Genomic DNA, 18,902 nt, shown 5'->3' on the forward strand with positions numbered 1-18,902 from the left:
TTCTAATGGTGTTTGTAAATAGGATATCATGTCCGCATCTTGTACAGCAATTAACCACTAGGAAGAATGTATGCAATGTGTTAATTATTGAATCGGACCTACCAGTTTGGTTTGAAACTGTCTCATTGCTATTTGCTTCTCAATAAAATTATGGGAGAAAAAAGTATATCTGTAGAAGCGGATATTAACACCAAACTTTACACGGAATGCAGAGGGTCTAGGAATACAGAGACCTTACAAGAGGATCCTGTGAACTGTGACAGCCAAAGATTTGAGATTAATTATTCCAGAAAACACTGAAACAAAAATGCCAAACATGATCTTTGTGTTCCAGGTGACCAGACAAGAGGATAAACATGTCCACAAGTGTTTGCATTGTGTGTGTGACTTAAGAAACAGCTATGAAAGGTCAATATCCTGATATATCTGACAACAGGACAACTTGGGCTCAACCCAGTCTATTGTGGTCTCTTCGCAAAGAGACCATTAAGGATTGGCACCTGCTTTACCACTGACAATTGTGATCCCAGCCAAGCCTTGGTCAGCCTTTTGTGCGCAGAGCAGATCAAAGCTCTTAATGCTCCAGACAAGCATGTCTTTGTGAGGTCTTTGCTCCCAGCTGATAAGCCAGCCTGCATGACACACCTTGTGCACATCCTGGATTAATGGGGTGCAATGGCCACCCCGCCTCCTAAAGCTGAAGGAGAGGAACACAAAGAACCAGAAGGCCCCAAGGGCCATCAGAGGCTGCCTCCCGGATGTGCCCTCTTCCCACCTTTGGAACTGGATTCTTCCTCTGGACACATCAAAGGGCACATCCACTCCCAGTGGCGCAGATTTCATCTAAAAGATGACTCAAGTTCCCTCAAATGTCCAAGAAAAATAAGACCCCTGACAGTTGGGGTTTGTCTTCTACTGATCATCACATGTAAAACTCCAAGTTCTGCCCTCTGAGAAAAGGTCAACTGTCACTTTTTTCTTCTTTTTATCTGACATTTCAGCAATGCCCCAAATGGGTTCTTTGGCAAAAGAATTTTAGTTGACATCAGAGAATGAGATCCCCAGTGAGACTGGAGAGCACCCCACACCTACATGGGGAGCCTGCCCAAAGGCACAGCCCCAGCAGGCCTGAGGTAGGCACTGGCCACCCCTTTGTTAGCATCAGCACGAAGAGCAGACAGGAAAATCTCACAAAGCTCCTAGCTATAGGAACTAGTGGCCTTCTCTGCAAAGAGAAGGAAGGCCTGAGGCCTAGAAATCAGGTCCTAGAGCCATTAAATGAAATGGCAGGGGAGAGTGAGATAGCAGGTGGACATGAAACTGGACATTCTTGCTTTTCTTTTTTTCCCTTCCTTCCTTCCTTCCTTCCTTCCTTCCTTCCTTCCTTTCTTTCTTTCTTTCTTCCTTCCTTCCTTCTTTCCCCTCTCTGATAATGGAGTTTGATCTGGGGCCTCACATGTGCAAGGCAAATGCTCTACCACTGCATCATTCCTTCAAATGAGGACCACAGCAGGTGCTGACACCATTCATGTCTCTTCCATGGAAACTAGGAAAGAGAACGGGGTTGAGTCAGTGACCTGACTCCCAGGGTGGCCACTTGCAAGGCCTCCACCCTTGGCCTGCCTCCTTGCTCAAGCCCCCCAGATCTGCCAGCACTGCTAGGTGCTTCACACCTCTCATGGTAGGGACACCAGTACCTGATAGGAGCCATCCCTGAACGCTCTGCACAGGGACCCACACTTCTATCGTGGATGCCCATCTGGAGCTGCTCTCTCAGTACTGAGCATCACTATGCCCTGGGCACCAGGCAAGTACCAAAAGGGCTTCCAATCTTGCCCACTCACTCAGCACCTTCATAGCTCTTAGATACCAGGCCTATGAAGGTGTGAAATAAGTGTGTTAATGCACAACTGCTATTCCAGCCACTTGGGAGGCTGAGGCAACAAAATCACAATTTCAAGGCCATCTTGGGCAACTTAATAAGACACTATCTCAAGATTTTAAAAATAATAATAGTAATGACTGGGAGCACTCTCAGCACTCCCTAGATTCAATCCTTACTACCATACACACCCAAAAAAAAGTATAAACTGAAAAGAGGACATGCATAGCCTGCCTGCCCCTTCCAAGAAGCTCCAAGCACTCTTCACATCTCTTGAGGCGACACCAACATGTGACAACAATGAGCAGGTGCTGACTCTGGAAGGTGGCCTGCACACACAACCCTTATCAGCACACCTGGACCATGTCCCATTTCCTCTGACGACTTTTCCAAAGACTTCGGTCTATAAAATGAGGTGTATCTCTGTCATCAGGACTTCAGAGACAAGAGTAGGAGGAGAAGCAGCTTCTGAGAACTTGGACCATCAACACTGGACAAGGTAAGAAGTTACTGCAGCAGGGGCTTGAGGAGAAAGTGGAAGCTCTGATGGGCACAGGCTTAGGGCAGTTCACAAAAGGACCTACAACCAGGGTTCCTGAGTTTAGAGTCTAGTGATGCCCTTGGGCCAATGCCGTGTACAGCACTTTGCCCAGCTTGAGACAAGCAGTTACCAAAAATCTTTTAAGTGAATTTTGTTTGTTTTTTTGAGACAGGGTCTCGCCATGGCATTCTGGCTGGCCTGGAACCCTATGTATCTTAGGCAGGCCTCAGACTCCTAGCAGTCCTCCTGCTTCAGCCTCCCAAGTGTTAGGATCATAGGCATGGATCATGCACCACCACACCTGGCCCTTGTTATGTGATTATAAGAGAGTGGAAAATTTATTACTGAGATTCTCCAAGAGTTCTGTTCTGCCAAACTTTAACAATATTGCTATCAACTCATTCCTAGGTATAAGATTTTTTCCCATTAAAGAATGTTTAGATATCATATGACATACAGTTCAAATTCCTCACAGATGAGAGAAAAATGAAAAATCCAATTTTTTAAAGAGGATTAGGTTTATTCAAAAAGATTAATTTATTCAAAGTGATGAATTGTCATTGACTCCTATTTATGCCATCACTACCCTCTTTTTGGTGCTGACAACAGATGACTTGCTTTTATTAATGCTTATGCTTGGTATCAACCTAAATAACAATCAGAAAGATTCACTAAAGGTTAAATTTATCTTAAAATAGGATTGCATACTACTGAGGATACACTGGCCATAGTAAACTATGAATGCATTTAAGGAGATTAGAGTAAGGACATTTTTTTATTTATTTGAGAGTGTTGTTTGAGACAGGGTCTTGTTGTGTAGCTCAGGCTGGCCTTGAACTCACTATGTAGCCCAAGCTGGCTCCAACTTGTGATACTCCTCCTGTCTAAGCCTCCCACAGGCATGTGCCACTGTACTTGACTAAGGAGATGTTTGCAAAAGCAAACAGAAGAGGATCGCATAAAATGCTCTGAAGCAGTGATAAATTAATAATGAAAGTGGCTGTAGTCCAAGGTTAAACAACTGCTAGGTAAATGACCACAAGAAGTCTCTGTCTGTTTGTTTGTTTGCTTGTTTAAGGAAGGGGTGAGTAGAGATTGAACCCAGGGCTTTACACTGAGCGGCAGCCCCAGCCTATTCTTATTTTTGGTTTTGAGACAGGGTCTCAGTAAGTCACTAAGTTGCCCAACATGAGTTTGAACTTGGAATCCTCCTGCCTCAGCCTTACAGAGTATTGGGTTTACAGGTGTGTGCCACCATGTCCCACCCTGAAGTATCTTTAGTGTAAGGTTGCAGTGGCTTCTGTGGGAGGTTGTGACAAGTTCTTGTTATCAGGCACGCATGCATGAGATCATCTCCTTGATAACCTCTCAGTTTCATGCACTTACTTTTGGTGTATGTAACTTGACCAAAAATGACTCCACGTTAATTCTGACAACTTTCACAAAGGTAAGAGCAAAGAGTCACAACCCCGATTTTATAAAACTTGATTGGTAGGACTGGACAAATGGCTCAGCAGATTAAAGCACCTGCAAGCAGATGCAGGGGCCAGGGGTTAGATCCCCAGGCCTGCAGTGCCAGCCCAAGGAATGCTGAGACAACAATTGAGACCGGGTGTGGTGGCACACACCTATAATCCCAGCTCTTGGGAGGCTGTAAACAGGTGGATCACTGTAAGTCCGATCTAATAGTGAAACCCTGAACACACTGTAGACCCTTCCCTAAAACACAAAAACGAGAGAGAGAGAGAGAGAGAGAGAGAGAGAGAGAGAGAGAGAGAGAGAGAGAGAATTTGATTGGTTAAGAAAGGCAAGAAGTATCTAGGCATGGTGGTGCATGCCTATAATCCCAGCATTTGGGAGATTGAGGCAGGATGATCACTGTGAGTTGAAAGCCACCCTGGGCTATATAAATAAGTTCAAGGCCAGCCTAAACTGCACAGTGAGACCCTATCTCAAAGAGAGAGAGAGAGAGACAGAGACAGAGAGAGAGAGAGAGAGAGAGAGAGAGAGAGAGAGAGAGAGAGAGAGAACCAGTGAGGAATTCCAGAGAGAATTCCCTTCTTTCAGGAACATGTTACGTACTCAAGCCTCCTCATTATTCTAAATGTTTTTCCTTTTTTTCATTATTCTAAATGTAAGAAGGTAAAACTTGATGAGAATCATGATGAGAGAAGAGTGAGCATGAGGAGTCGGCAGATCTCCAGACATTACCAGCGCACCTCACACAGGGCCTTGCTGCACACTGCCTGTACCCAGCCCTCTGCCTGCACATTTAGACCTGAGGTGAAATAGAAGGAATGATGGGAGCTAATGCCCAGAAAGTCTTGCAGAACCCCAGGCGCTTAGTACACTTGACCAGTGCCTACTCAGCTGGCACCTGCTAAGCAGATACTATTCAATACACAGCAGTAAAAAGTAGACCTGAGACTGTTGCTGTGGAATTTCACATTTTCCACTCTCAAGCAGTGATGAAGACAGTGCAGAGGCTGTTGATGAGGTAGGTGGCAAGAATGTGTAACCGAAGGAGTCAGGCCACTGAGCAGTTCACGGACTGTGCCTAAGAGCTGTAACCAGTGCTTAGAGGACATTATTGTGAAGTTAAAATAAAAATAGAAAAGGGCTCCTTCCTTAGGACATATAGTGGAATGTGTTCCTGTGAACACAATGTTCAGACTCTAGGGTCTGCCTGTGAAAGTCCACCTCCTCTAACAGCCAGGAAGCTGTTCTATACAAGCATACATGCTGGCCCTTCAACCCACAGTGAATATGTGTCAAACAAAGCCCTTCTTTGCAGGTGTCAGCCACCAGGATGTGGACACTATGGGCCCTGGCCATCATGCTGGCCACACAAGCTGGAGCAGTTGAAATGCTAAATGAATCTCCAGTAGAAAGTCTTCCTTCAGTACTTGCTGTGCCCCGTGTAGAATCTATTGTTCTTCCCCTGCCACCCAAACGGGATTTCAGAAGTTACTCAATCCAAAATGGCTCTCCACCCGGCAAACAGCCATCTGAGACCCCAGAAGGACAGTGCGCACCTGCCTCCAAGTACTTCCTATCTTCTGGGAAACTCAATGAATGTAAGTAATAATGGCTTTGCCTATACCCCAGCATGCCTTAGGAGCTTGTAGAAGGGATGCATGAGTCCTAATCCTGGACTAAAAGTACAGGAACTCTGGAACTAAAGGCTTGATGAAGAAGGGACTCCATCTGGGAAACTGGAAGAGGGAAGGGTTCATTGACAATGGAAGGTCAGCAGAAAAGCCCTCACAGCTCACTTAGTAGTCATCTAAATCCATGGCCTAGGACAGGACAATAGAGAGAAACCACAGTGGCCAGAGGTCAGACCCACATCTCCATTAGCCACACTTGGCCTCTGGAGGAATACATGTTTAGCTCTTACCACCATCCTTTCTTGTTACAAAATACTTTCAGTGTAGGAAAGTTTCACACAGGGGTAAGAGAACACCTCTGCACATATCATGCAGCAATTTGGTGATGGTCACTGTTAGCTGCTCTTTCAGGTGTTTAGAAAAATGTTAAAGGATGAAAAGAGCAAATACTCATGACCCAACACAGATTAAGGAATAAACCTAACCATGGGGCTGGAGGTCCTGTCCATTCCCAGACTCCTAGCCTACATAGTTCTTCTTCTTCTCTGCCCCTTTGACCCACACAGAGGGGAATAAAAGACAGAGACACAGCCACAGACAGACAGAGATACACAGATATATGGATATGTTGTTGTTGTTGTTGTTGTTGTTTGGCTATACTGAGGATCAAGCCTAAGGCTTTGTGTACGTGGGGTGCATGCTATGCTACTAAGATATATGTTCGTAGGCCCAACATACAACTATTCCTCATCAATATAACAGATTGTACTACATATTCTAAGGTTTTCAGAATAGGTGACCTACCTGTCCCTCAAGTGTATGTTTGGGAGGTGATTTGTTCATGTTTTAATTAAAAAGTTCCAACAATCCACATAAGCCTGGGATTGAGATGTGACCATATCACCCCACACAGGCAGACTCTCCTGAACACAGAGCTCTCAGCAAGGGAAGCAGCACAAAGGCTGCAGCTCCTGCAACCCACTTGGCTTCATGAGGGCTTCTGTTAGGGGACCCTCCAAGTGTTCCTCAGATGGGCAATAAATGCAGCCCCTCTTTCCAATGCACTTCATCCATCCCCAAGGCCAGCAAGGCTGACTATTTATGAAGACCACCAAGAAGAGCACAGTAGGATAGAACCCTGGTGACTTTGCAGCTCTTTAAAGCTGAGGACTGCCCTCCATCCCTTCCCACAAGCACCTGAGATATACTTATCCCTGTCTAGACATGGCCCAGAGGGAGGGAAATACATGATCAGCACCCATCCTGTCCTGAAGAGATCAATGCACAGGAGAACGAGCTCATGCAGGGAGGGGGCGTCTTCTGGCACCTTGACCAGATGACAGCACTTCCCAGTGACACACAAGGAGAAAATGAAGCCTAGAGAGGGAAAGGACTTGGGTGACATCACAAGAATAGAGAAAGAAAAAGTCCAGATCTGTCAGTTCCATGATCATCTCTCCAGCTGCCTCCTACCTTACACAGCATTTGCAATCCACCACCATCTCCACCTGCAGCCCATACAGAAGTTCCTGCTACTAGCTCCTAGACAAGTGCAAAGACTGAGCTCCAAGACCACAAAGACCCTGGCCTAGGCCACCCAGCTGCTGAGGGATAGGGCAGACCCTGGGGCCTGAACTGCAGAGATCAAAACCCAATCTAGATTCCTTCACGGTATGCTCAAATCACTTGAGATACAACATGCTCAACATCAGGCTGGGCCCAGTGTAGGTGCAAATGTAAGCCTTAACAGGGGGACACAGGCAGCCCTGGGAGTGGGCCAAGAGCAGAGATGGATCTCTCCAGTAGGCATAATACATGGTTCATATATGCCTCACAATTCAGAAGGGTCAGCTCCCAGGAGGCTGAGCTAAGTAGGCAGCAGACAGCAGCAGGAACTTGTCTCAATCTTTTTCAGATCTGAATGCCACTATACACCCGGAAATTGAGAGGCTGGTGAAGTGTAAGGAGGTTAACATGGTCGGAGTGCTTGGGACGGTGTTAGACATGATGGGAAACAATGGCCTGATGGAACTGCTAGATATCAATTCACTCTTAGAAATGGGAGGTGGCGGCCTTGGTGGTATCCTAGGCATGGACGACAAGAGTGGCAAGTCTTCAAAGCTCCCATCCCCCTCCAAAGTTGGTGAAACTGCTGAAAACCTGGGTATGGGCAGCCTGCTAGCCTCTGTAGGAGGCCAAGGTTCTGTAAAAGGGCTCCTTGGTAGTGCCGATCTCCATGTTCCCCAGCCCTTGAATGATGTGGCTGAAAATGCTAAGAACCTCAAAGATTCTGCTATGGAAAAAGTAAAGAATATGCTGCCATCAGAAGCCACCGATGCACTCAAAGGTGCTCTGGGAAGCCTTGACCTAAAACAGTTATTGCTGGGGTAAGTGCTTCCTTGACCTTAAGTATTTCCATACCAAAAAAAAAAAAAAAAAAAAAAAAAAATCTGTTTATTGGGCTGGGAAGATGGCTCAGCAGCCTAAGTGCCTGGCTAGCAAGCACAAGGTCCTGAGTTTGATCTCTCCTACTGCAAAATCATCATCATCATCATCATCATCATCTGATTTAAGACGCTCACATTCAAACTCCAACAATCCCCACAAAATCATCCCGCACCTTTTCACAAAGCAACAACTTGTGCCCTCTCAGGAGGAAATACCATGAAGGTTTTGGTATTTGTTTTTTTGGTTTTTTTCCTTCAGTGTTGGGGTTTGAGGAGCTGGGGTTTTGGCTCAGCAGTAGAATGCTTGCCTAGCAAGTGGGAAGCCCTGGATTTGGTCCTCAGCACCAAATCCAAAAAAAAACTTTCCCTTAAAAACAACTCAACCAAAAAATACAGTAAAATCAACAAAGACCAAAAACAAACAGGGCAACAGTATTGGGGATTGAATCAAGGGCCTTGATTAAACACTGAGCTACATCCCTAGTCCATTTTTATTTTTTTTTATTTTTTTTCCTGTTTATTTTGAGGTTTTCATGTGGTTTACTTTTCATTTTCTTTTCTTTTTTTTTTTTCCATTTTTATTTTATTTATTTTTGGGACCAGGTACCACTAAGTCACAAAGTTGACTAGGTTGGGTTCAAATTTTAGATCCTCATGCCTCTCAGAGTGATATGATTACAAGCATGTGCCACCAGACCCAGAAACCCATTAAGATTTCTTGAGTTCATAATGAGCATAGTGGCATATGCCTGTAATCTCAGCACTTAGGAGGTGGAGGCAAAAAGATTGCTATGGGTTTGAAGCCAGCCGGAGCTATATAGTGAGTTCAAGGCCAGCCTGAACTACTAAGTAAGATTGTGTCTAAAAAAAAAAAAAATTTAAAGTATAAAAAAAGATTTTTTGAGCTTAAAGAACTGAGTGGGTAAAAGAAATAAGAGATCAAAGGAATATGAAAACATTTTTATTAACTTCTGTAATTTTTGACTCAGTTTTGCATTTTAGTTGCAAATAAGATAAATCAAAAGAATGAATGGTGGATTGGCATAGTAGGTTTAATTGGTTGTTGCAAAAGTATTTCTCTCGGGGGCCAGGGAGATGGCTCAGAGGAATAAGCTCTTCCCTGGCAAGTGCAAGGGCCTGAGTTCAATCCCCAGTTCCACTCAAAAAAAAAAAAAAAAAAAAAAAAAAAAAAAAAAAAAAAAAAAAAAAAAAATTTTAAATTCATATTAAAAAAAGAAAAAAAAAGTATTTCTCCCACAGTCCAGGTGATTTCTTGAGCCAGAACTGACTTTTTTTTTTTTTTTGCTTCCTTATTTCTTTTTTTTTCCATAATTTTATTGATAAAAACATAGCAATGAGACAGTTTCAAATCAAATTAGTAGGATGGTTTCAATAATTAACACATTGCTGTGTGTGTGTGTGTGTGTGTGTGTGTGTGTGTGTGTGGTACCGGGGATTGAACTCAGGACTCTGCACTTGCCAAGCAAGCGCTTATTTTCCTGAGCTATATCCCCAGGCCTAGAACTGACTCTTGATGCTGCCACTTTGCAGATTAACTATTCAAAACGTGGAGACAAAGGACATTAATTCAACTGTGACGGGTGATGGGATTGACATCATGGCTAGAAGTATTGCTACCATAGGTGGAGAAGGGTAAGCCTGCTGCCACAACAGTCCCCTGGATCACCCAGAACTGGGGCTGCAAGATCCAGTGTCCAAGAGCTAGGTTAAGAGGATACAGCTGCATGGGGAGGAGTAGGCTACCATACACCGAGAGCTTCATCCTCCAATGGTGTAAACAAAGATGTTCATGAGAAATCTGCACAAGCTCACACCTGGGTAACAAGGGCAGAAAGCAAATCCTATTGTGACTTCTACACTGCCTTTATGTGAAATGTACTTTCTACATACTCTGGGCTGTGTGGAGAATCAGGCCATTCTGTGTTCTAGGGGTAGGAAAACAGAGAGGACTGAAATGGCCTCAGAGAATTTAAACATTCCTGCATGCATTCATCCATCCAGTCATCTATCTGACGCGGGGTTAAAAAATACCACTCTGGGTCTGGCTCTATATGGGCCCAAAGGAGACTAAAGTTGGTCGCTATCCTCAGGAAGCAAGAACATGTGAGGGAGGCACGTGTTAACAGTGGAAGCTGTGGGCACATCGAAGACATCAGAGGGACAGGGCCTCTCCACTGGGAAGAGGTGCATCAGTGGACTCAGACACACAACACTGGTGCCTCTCCCTGTCCTGGCACAGTGAGAGTGTCCTGGACAGTGTCCTGCCACTATCCTAACTAGCGAGAGTCTCATGAAAGTTGCTCAACCCCCATACCAGAAAAGCAGTGCTGTTTCCAGACTGGAAACCATTGCAGACTAGTAAACACAATTACCTTTTTTTTTTTTTTAAGACAATTACCTTTGCTCATAATCACATAGCTAGGGCACAGAAGTGACAGGGAGAGTTTCAACCCAGGCAGGCTACCTTCACGCTCAACATCTGTGACACTACTATATGCAGTGTCAGAATCATAAGTCTTCTCCAAAACCTCCCACTTTAAGACAGGCTCTGTCCCTTGAGGAGCTTCTCACTCTGTTGCTCACACAACAGAAAGCCTGAGTGCTTGGCGTAAAGTGAACCCGTAACAGACAGCCTTGTACCGTCCACAGATGGCCTATAACCTGTCTAGAGCAGCGTTTTCTGTCCAACATTATTGACTGACAACCATGAGCCCAGCTCTGGGTTCTTATGGCCAAAACCTGACCAGCCTTAGACATGAGGGCTAAAAAGGATCAGCTATTTCCTCTCTCCAGTTAACAAATATATTAATTATCAAGTATGTGAGGCTGATCCCCAACATGCCTTACAACTGACCTGTGCCTCGCCTTGAAGCCAAGCCCAGCTTCTCCTGCATCTTGCTTTCACAGTGTGGCCGGACCCATCATCACCGTACTGGGATTTCAAGTGCACTTGAATATATCTCTGCACGCTGTTATTTCCACAAACAACACCCAGTGTGTCAGCCTTGATATTGAGGAAACAAAGGTCCATGTCGACGAAGTGACCCTTCAGATATTAAAAACGTAAGAGCATTTTTCTCATTTTCTCGATCATGTTTTCTGTGTGCCAGGATGTCCCACATCACCACCCTCAGAGATAAGCTGATCTAATACAGCTACAGCACAGGCCCAGAGAAGGGCCTCTGCTTAAAATTGAGAACAGCCTTCTCTCACCTGCTCTTCATTCTACTTGTTAACTGTACTTCAGGTTTTGGGGGGTTTGGGGTTTTTTCTTTTCATAAGCAATACATTCACCTGAGTTCTTTTTTAAAAAAGGTCATAGAGTAAAAAGTCTTTCTCCAAGCTGTAACTGTCAACTAGCTAACTATTCTCAGATCCAAGCTCTTTCTGAACTCCTATTGTTCCACACAAAAATGAAACACAGAAAAAAAAAAAAAAATGAAACACAGCTGTTGGCTGAGTATACAGCTCAGTAACAGAGCATTTGCCTGGTGCCAGCTGGCCCCACTACCAGAAAAAAGAAAAAAAAGCTGGGAGTAGATTTCATCAGGTATATGAACAGCTTCGTTCTTTACGACTCCCTAGTATTCCCTCATGAATATGCACTATCTTTTCTTCAACCAGTAACTTGTCAGTCATTAACTTCTGTACCCAACCACAACAAACAAAGTCAAAGGCAAGTCTACCCAACAGCATGCACAGGTATGGAAGAAGTGAATTCCTCCAGAGGGGCTGCTGCATGGACACCTGTGCTCTAGTCATTCTGTCAGGTATCTCAATGTCATCTTTAAGGTGTACTAATGAAGATGAAAAGGCTCAGGTGCAATACAGATGAAGCAGCAGGACGTCATTAGCACCTTTTCAGTCATGCATCCATCTGCCTAATGTTTAGGGAAATCTAGAAACAGAAGAATCATGCTGTTTTCTGCACATGCATCTTTCCTAGAATCACAGACACTGCGCCTTTTTCTTTGCCTCTGCCCTTGAAGGACATCGTCCCTCAAATGTTTTCAGTAGAGTTACAGGAGAAGGTAAGTCCTGGGAAATGGGGAGGGCACCCCCTTGGAGGCCCACATCACTGGGGAAAGACAAGGAGGAGCCCTTGCCTCAGAAAGGGCCTGATGCTAGGAGAGACTCAGGAATTCAGCACCAACTTCTCTGGGGTCCCCACGCTAGGGGACTAGTAGTCTCTCTCGCCCAACTTGCCCACAGGCAAGCCTGGCAATGTCTCAAGCTGGGGTTGGAATGGAGGGTGGAACAGACGACAAAAAAGAGGCCAAGAAAATAGAACAGAGGAAAGTAAAAGGGCAAGTATTAAAAAAAAAAAAAAAAAAAAAAGACAGGCTAAGAACAGCCTAGGTGGACTTCCTTGACAAAGCTCACAGATAATTACTTCATAGATGGACAACTCAGAGTCCTGTGCCATTGTTCTCACTGACTTCAATGAGTGCAAAACCTGTGAGTACAAACAACCCCCTGGGGAAGCCCACAGCAGTGAAGAAGCAGCAGGCGCTCCTCAAGGCAGACCACTGGGGGGTGGGGGTGGATCAGAGCAAGAGAGACCTCCCACTCAGCCCTCAGGAGAGAGATGTCTCAGCTCATTACTTTCTCCTAGGCCATTTTAACTTAGTTTCCAGGAAGGGAAGAGAACAAAATTCTCCCCAGGAGTCCATGGAGCTCCCCAGCCCCAGTCCTAGGTCCCCAGCCCACGAAGTACATCCCTGGCCAGAGCCTAAGCAAAGAGCAGTCCTAACCTTCTCCACTGGGAGGGAGCCTGAGAGTCAAGAAATTCCTCAAAATTCTCACACACATGCTAAGAGGTGGGAATGATAGGACATGGTGGGTCGGCAACTACAAGACACTTGAGGGGCTGGTGAGATGGCTCAGTAGTCTAAAGCACCTACTTAGAACAAGTTTAGCAAAGCACAGGGACCACAGTTCAATCCCCCAGCACCACATGCCAGCCAGCCTCGCCCCCTGGTGGGCTGAGCTGGCCAGACACACACACACACACACACAATATAAATAAATAAAATAAATAAATTTTTTTTAAAAAGACACTTGAGGCAGGAAATCATCTGCCAAGTCACAGAGCAGCAAATCTCTTCCACTCCATGGACGTTCTGGACACAAATGCCAAACCTGGCCAGTTTCCTTCCCACAGCACCCTGCCAGATCAGAAGGAGCCACCAGCAAGGGTCCTGGCTTTCTGCTTGGAACCTGGAGAGTGGGAGCTATCCACATTGGTACCAGTTGGGAGGGAGGTGCCAGGCACAGAAATGGGGCACAATGGCTACTAGAAATGACTGTGTTCTCTGTTTCTCTCTCTCCTCTCACCTGCAGCCACTGGCTTATTCCAGTTCCACATAAGCTCTTCAAGGACCTCCCCAGAAGGCATTTCAATCCTCTACTGTGTAAGTGTCCTTTGTCCTTATGATGGGTTCTGAGCAAAGCCTGGTGGCCCAGCTGATCTCATAAAATGGATCAGGACAAGACAAACCAACTATCACCCCCTCTCAGACCACCACCCCTGGAACCAAGACTCAATTTCCAAAGCTTGCTCGGCAACACCTGAGGGCCATCCCCCAGCTCCAGCCCTGTGTTCTGTTCCTTTAAATCCCATAGCCAGTGTCCTGAGAGGCATGCTGACAAAGACAGTCATGTCTTCACCGTTAGGAACTTCTCAGCACAGGTCTAGATGCTCAAAAGACAATCTACAACAACACAGAGAGCATCAACTCTTTCCAGCTACCCTCTGCACCTCCGTGGAGGGCAAAATGAGAAAATAGTGCAGCCAACAGGTAACATGTTAGAGTTAGATTTAGACTTAGCTGTAAGCCCATCTGAAGCAACCTAGGTACATTGAAGAAGAAAAGAAAAAAAAAAAAAAAAAAAACATGATTTGTGATGAGGTTAGAAAAAACTAAAAGGAAGTAGCAAAGCTAAGGGTAAGACCAATCCAAATGTTTAAAGTTTGTAGGCACAGTATGTAGAAATGCTATGCAGGTATTATTAATTTTACAAAGTATAATAAAAATGAACCATGCAAGCATATCAGTGATGTTAGGTGGGAATCTGTTTTCTTCCCACTTATCTCAATTTTCCAACTCTCCCACCATAGGATGCTTGAAGTTTATAAGCAGAGCAGAGACTGCATACCAAAAAAGAGACTGATAAATGGAGGCAAACTATCCAGGAAATAATTTCTTGGCAAGATGAGCTTTTAAGGGTGGAAAGGAAGGAAGGATCCAGGACCTCTGTGTTGGAAAAATAGATAGGAATTAAAAAAAAAAAAAAAAAAGGATTGTGAATTCAGACATACTTTCCTGGAATCTACAAGTAAATGGGGGATTTTCCTGGAGAATAATGATTTGTGGCTTTCTTAGAAAATTAGAGGCTAGACTGCTCCAAACTGCCCTATATGGGGGCCATTATCAAGTCACCACAAACCTGCCTCTCCCTGCAGTGACACAGCACAGCCAGGAGGTCAAGCGCCAGTCCCTGCCATGCCCACCCCATGCAACACTCACCAGGCCAGCTTGCCCTTCACCTTTCCAGCCAGCCCTCCAAAGGCCTTGGCTTCGGCCTTGTCTCCCAGACTTACCAACTTTTTTGTTTTTCTCTCCCTAGGTTACAGCCCTCTTTGACAAAACAGGAGTCCCTGTGCCTGGAGGTTGTCTCACTCCACATCCTAAAGATGCCAATGTTTCCTTAGTTATGTCCAGCACAATGGTCAAGATAATTGTGAAGCACCATGCCAAGCAGAGCTCCATCAAGGTGAGCATCATCTCTGTGGCCCCGGCACAGCTCTGCTTGTGCATCAGCCAGCCTCTGGGAGTGAGAAGGTGGGAATGCAGATGGATTCTGAACATTCTTCCGGAGATCAATCTGATCAGTGCCATAGATACACATTTTTCCCTTAATGATCAGATGTTTCCATCAGTAGAAAACAGTAAAATATTTCTTCACTACATGATGATTAAACCAGGAGCCTCATAGGTACACTAATCTATAGCTCCAGCCTTTTTTAAATTTTTGAGAAAGGATCTTGCTAAGTTGCCCAAGCTTTCCTCAAACTTGCAAACCTGCCTCAGTCTTCCAAGTTTCTGGGGTTACAGTCACGGGCCTCTACTCCTGGCAACACTTTTTGAAGACTACCTGTGTATCAGATATTTAGGTGAGCATCATAACATAATGTCATTTTATTCTCACAACAGAATTTTGATAGAAATATTCTTTTTTATTTATTTAGTACAGGGTGTAAAGGGTCTCACTACACAGATTGGACTCATAGTGATCCTACTGTTTTCAGCCTCCCAAGCACTGGGATTACAGGCACACACCACTATGCCCAGTCTCGGTCACCATCTCAGTGTGCCCCAGGAGCAGGGCCAGCATGGCACACCAGGGATTGAAGTGCCAGACCCAGGTTGAAGCAACATGCAATATGTTCTTATCAGATTGTCCCTGACAGTTCAACACAGAGCTGTCCTGCCCACAAGGCCACAGAGAAAAACAGTTTAGCATTTCACAAGGCTTACAGTGACATGTTACATGCCCCCATCCCTCCAAGGAAACAAATGAGACAAAAGAAGATATTGGGAAGTTGGCCTCACCTGTGTGGCTATCACAGCTTTGCCAGCTCTCTCAGCTAGAGGATCACTAAGTCCCCACTATGAATGATAACACAGTATCTGTAGTCCTTCTTCCTCTCCACACTCTAATGGACAACATCTTTACCACAGTCAGGTAACATGGAGGCAAGCATCACCAAGACATCCATCAACTTTCAGCCAGACAGTAACAGCATCCGGATTGTTTACTGGACTACCATTAAGAGCAACGGTGAGATCTTTGCTAAGGCAGAATCGGTAAGTACTGAGAAATGAAGAGAAACTGAGCCATGAGAAGGAATTTCAAGGAACAGCGTTGAATGCAATGAGCTGCTTCCAAACCCTGAGTTTCTGGGTGTCATTAGGAAAAGTGAGCAGCCACTCTGCAGCTCAGCCCCCAAGGAGAAAGTAGAGCAAGCCCTCTGGCCTAGAAGGAGAGCAGGCAGGCCTCACTCTGGCCCTGAACTGGAAGCATGTTGGTCATCTCATGGTGTGTCATGTTTTCTGAGTATTCAGATCAAGGTGTTGTATTTTAATGCATATGCACTTTATTCCAGGTCTTAGTCATCAAACTCACTGGCAAGATTTCAAGTGGCAAAATGATAGTAAACATTGAATCTTTAAGGTACTGCCTATGACTGACTATATAATTCTGTTGTCAATGTAATATAATACAGGGCTGACCAGATAGCTCAGCCAATTAAAGCACCTGCTTAGGCAGACGCAGGGGCCCTGGTACGATCCCCAGCCTGCTGTGCTGGCCCCGCCCCCAGGGCACACTGAGACATGGATTGAGACTGGGCATGGTGGTGCAGCACCTGAGAGGCTGAAAAACAGGAAGGATCACAACTCTGATCTGTGTAATGAGACCCTGTACTAAATACATTTTTTAAAAAATGTTTAAATGTAATATAATACAGAAAAGCCTACCTATACATGAGCACAATAATGCATAAGGCTCAGGAAATACTTGTCTATTACAAGGAAATCAGAAAAATATACTCAGCCTCTTTAAACTTCATCTTAAGTTTGCCCTCTCAAATGAGAAGTCCCTGATTTATAACTGACTTTCCCTTAGAAGCACGTGAAATGATAAATTCTCCGACTGAGTTGTATTTTTCATATGGGCCTAATAGTTCTCTGTATTTGTTTCCTGACAGATCTGAGCACACTGTGAAGCCTCCTGAATTAGTAAGTTGATGTAGTTTTCAACATATTCACCTATAGTATATAAAAAATAATGCCATATGGTGAGTGACACAGGGACTCTGAGAAGAAGAAGCCTAGATCACAGACAACCTCCAACCCAGCTGCCACACTTAGTCACTGCCTGGCCTGGAATCTCCCTTCTGTAGCACCCTGGATGTTCTGATATGCCAACAGGCCTGGGGAGCCAGTGGAAACAAGAGAAGACGACCTACATTTAATCAGACTGTTTGCAAGGGCCTCTCATAAATATAGCCAGCTTCCTGTGGCCTCAGCTCCCAGTGAGGTTTTTCTACCCAGGCTCTTCAGACTGAGTAAATTCTGTGAGGCAAGCACAGACACAACTAGGGAAAAGCCCAGGAGAAAAAAGAGCAGAGAGAGAGGGCAGAGCCCAGGGGCCAGGCTCCAGGCTCCAAGTCCCCTTCTCCAGCAACAGAGGTGAAACTGACAGAAGGGTCACCAACCAAACTCATCTTTCATACATCTGATCTTGACCTGTTATTCCTTAATTCAACAAGTGTTTACTGAACATTACTATGTGCCTGGCCTTATAAGTGTCACCTGAAATAGTAACATGGTGCCCAGTTCTGGAAAGTGACAGGCCACTGTGTGGGCTGAAAGGATACATATAGACACACAGAAATCAAGCAAAAGTTATCAAGAGATTGAAGCCTTAGCCCAGAGGTAAACAACCTTATGATTCCGGGTTTGGAACCTGGGTCCCCTATGTCAGCCCTGTGATAATGAGTTAGCCAAGTACACCATGGAGATATCTCAAGCCTGGTGTTCCCTTTGTCTCAACCTCACCAGGCAGCTATAGGATATACCAAGCTCTGTGCCCAGTGGAAGCAACCCCCAGCAGGAGACAAAGACATTTATGCAAAAAGTTTCCAAATTGTTACGAAGACAGAATGGAAAGAGCATCAACTGGAAGATATAGAGGAGATTTAATCAAAATTGTGCCTAAACTCAGTAGTGAAAGGAGGAGGAGGAGGACTTGAGCACACATAGCAAGTGTGGAACTCGATGTGCAAAGAATTGGCAACTTGAACTCTGGGGAAGCAGGAGACAGCAGTGCAGGGAGAGGGAAGGGAAGGAAAGCACCAGCAAGGAGGACCCAGTTCTGGGCAGGTCTCACAGCCAGTACAAAAGAGGCAGCAGCCCTAGCCACCACCAAACTTGGTGTTTGTGCTGAAGGCACAGAGCTGCCCTGCTGTACCTCCAGGGGTGCCTGACACGTAGCAGGAACTCACAAAACCTCTGTTTACAAAGCCACCTAAAGCAACAACAGGTACTGAAGGTCACTGAAACTCCTAATGATTTAGTGGCCTGGGGTGGGTTGAGGTCCACCTCCTGGCTTTGTCCAGAACATAACTTTTTAGTAGAAAAATGCTGCAGGTACACAGTCTCTAAGACTGCTTTTCCTGGCTGCAGTGCTTTGCTAGGAGTTTTGATGAAAATTTTCTTCCCATCTCTGCAGAAGGATGTGGTCAAAGAACTGCTGCTCAAAGCTCAGAAGTTGCTCTTTACTGGGTTGAAAGGTATGTGGGGTTCATAAGCCAGACACTGGGAGAGCCAGTGTCACAGGAGAGGGCCCCGGGGTGTGAATCACACTGCACAGTACTGCAGTAGCGAGTACGAGACCATCCAGAACCATCTAGATCACAGCATCTTTCTTCCAGACACGGAGATATCATCTTCAGACGGTAAAAATAAAAATCAAATCAAAATACCTTCTGTATGACTCTTAAAGAAATCTAGTCTACAAGATGTTTTGGGGACCAATACCATCATGCCATTTAAAAGAAACATGGGGGCCGGGGAGATGGCTCAGTGGACTAAGCACTTCCCTGGCAAATGCAAGGGCCTGAGTTCAATCCCCGGTTCTGCAAAAAAATAAATAAATAACTAAATAAAAGAAAAGAAACATGGACTCAGATCACCTAGTCACACAGACATTAGGGGTCTGACAATTCTTTATTTGTTTGTTTGTTTGTTTGTTTGTTTGTTTGTTTGTTTTGTGTGTGTGTGGCCACCTCAGCCCACCAGGGGGCGGGGCTGGCTGGCATGTGGTGCTGGGGG

General features: G+C 45.1%; 1 protein-coding gene across 1 annotated transcript in view; it reads left to right on the top strand.

Annotated features, from left to right (window-relative positions):
* The first annotated feature begins 5,200 nt into the window (after window positions 1-5,200).
* LOC101562436 (vomeromodulin-like) overlaps window positions 5,201-18,902 on the top strand; it is a 15,132-nt gene continuing 1,430 nt past the window's right edge. The window contains exons 1-12 of the mRNA XM_023714916.1: window positions 5,201-5,500; window positions 7,449-7,920; window positions 9,532-9,633; window positions 10,909-11,064; window positions 11,948-12,032; window positions 12,402-12,459; window positions 13,345-13,415; window positions 14,632-14,778; window positions 15,747-15,872; window positions 16,172-16,239; window positions 16,775-16,805; window positions 18,301-18,361. Coding sequence (XP_023570684.1) covers window positions 5,233-5,500; window positions 7,449-7,920; window positions 9,532-9,633; window positions 10,909-11,064; window positions 11,948-12,032; window positions 12,402-12,459; window positions 13,345-13,415; window positions 14,632-14,778; window positions 15,747-15,872; window positions 16,172-16,239; window positions 16,775-16,805; window positions 18,301-18,361 — 1,645 coding nt within the window. The 5' untranslated portion in view covers window positions 5,201-5,232. The remainder of the gene's footprint in view (window positions 5,501-7,448; window positions 7,921-9,531; window positions 9,634-10,908; window positions 11,065-11,947; window positions 12,033-12,401; window positions 12,460-13,344; window positions 13,416-14,631; window positions 14,779-15,746; window positions 15,873-16,171; window positions 16,240-16,774; window positions 16,806-18,300; window positions 18,362-18,902) is intronic.

This window comes from Octodon degus, unplaced genomic scaffold (assembly GCF_000260255.1).
Source record: "Octodon degus isolate 3935 unplaced genomic scaffold, OctDeg1.0 scaffold00037, whole genome shotgun sequence".
NCBI classification, from domain to species: Eukaryota; Metazoa; Chordata; class Mammalia; order Rodentia; family Octodontidae; genus Octodon; species Octodon degus.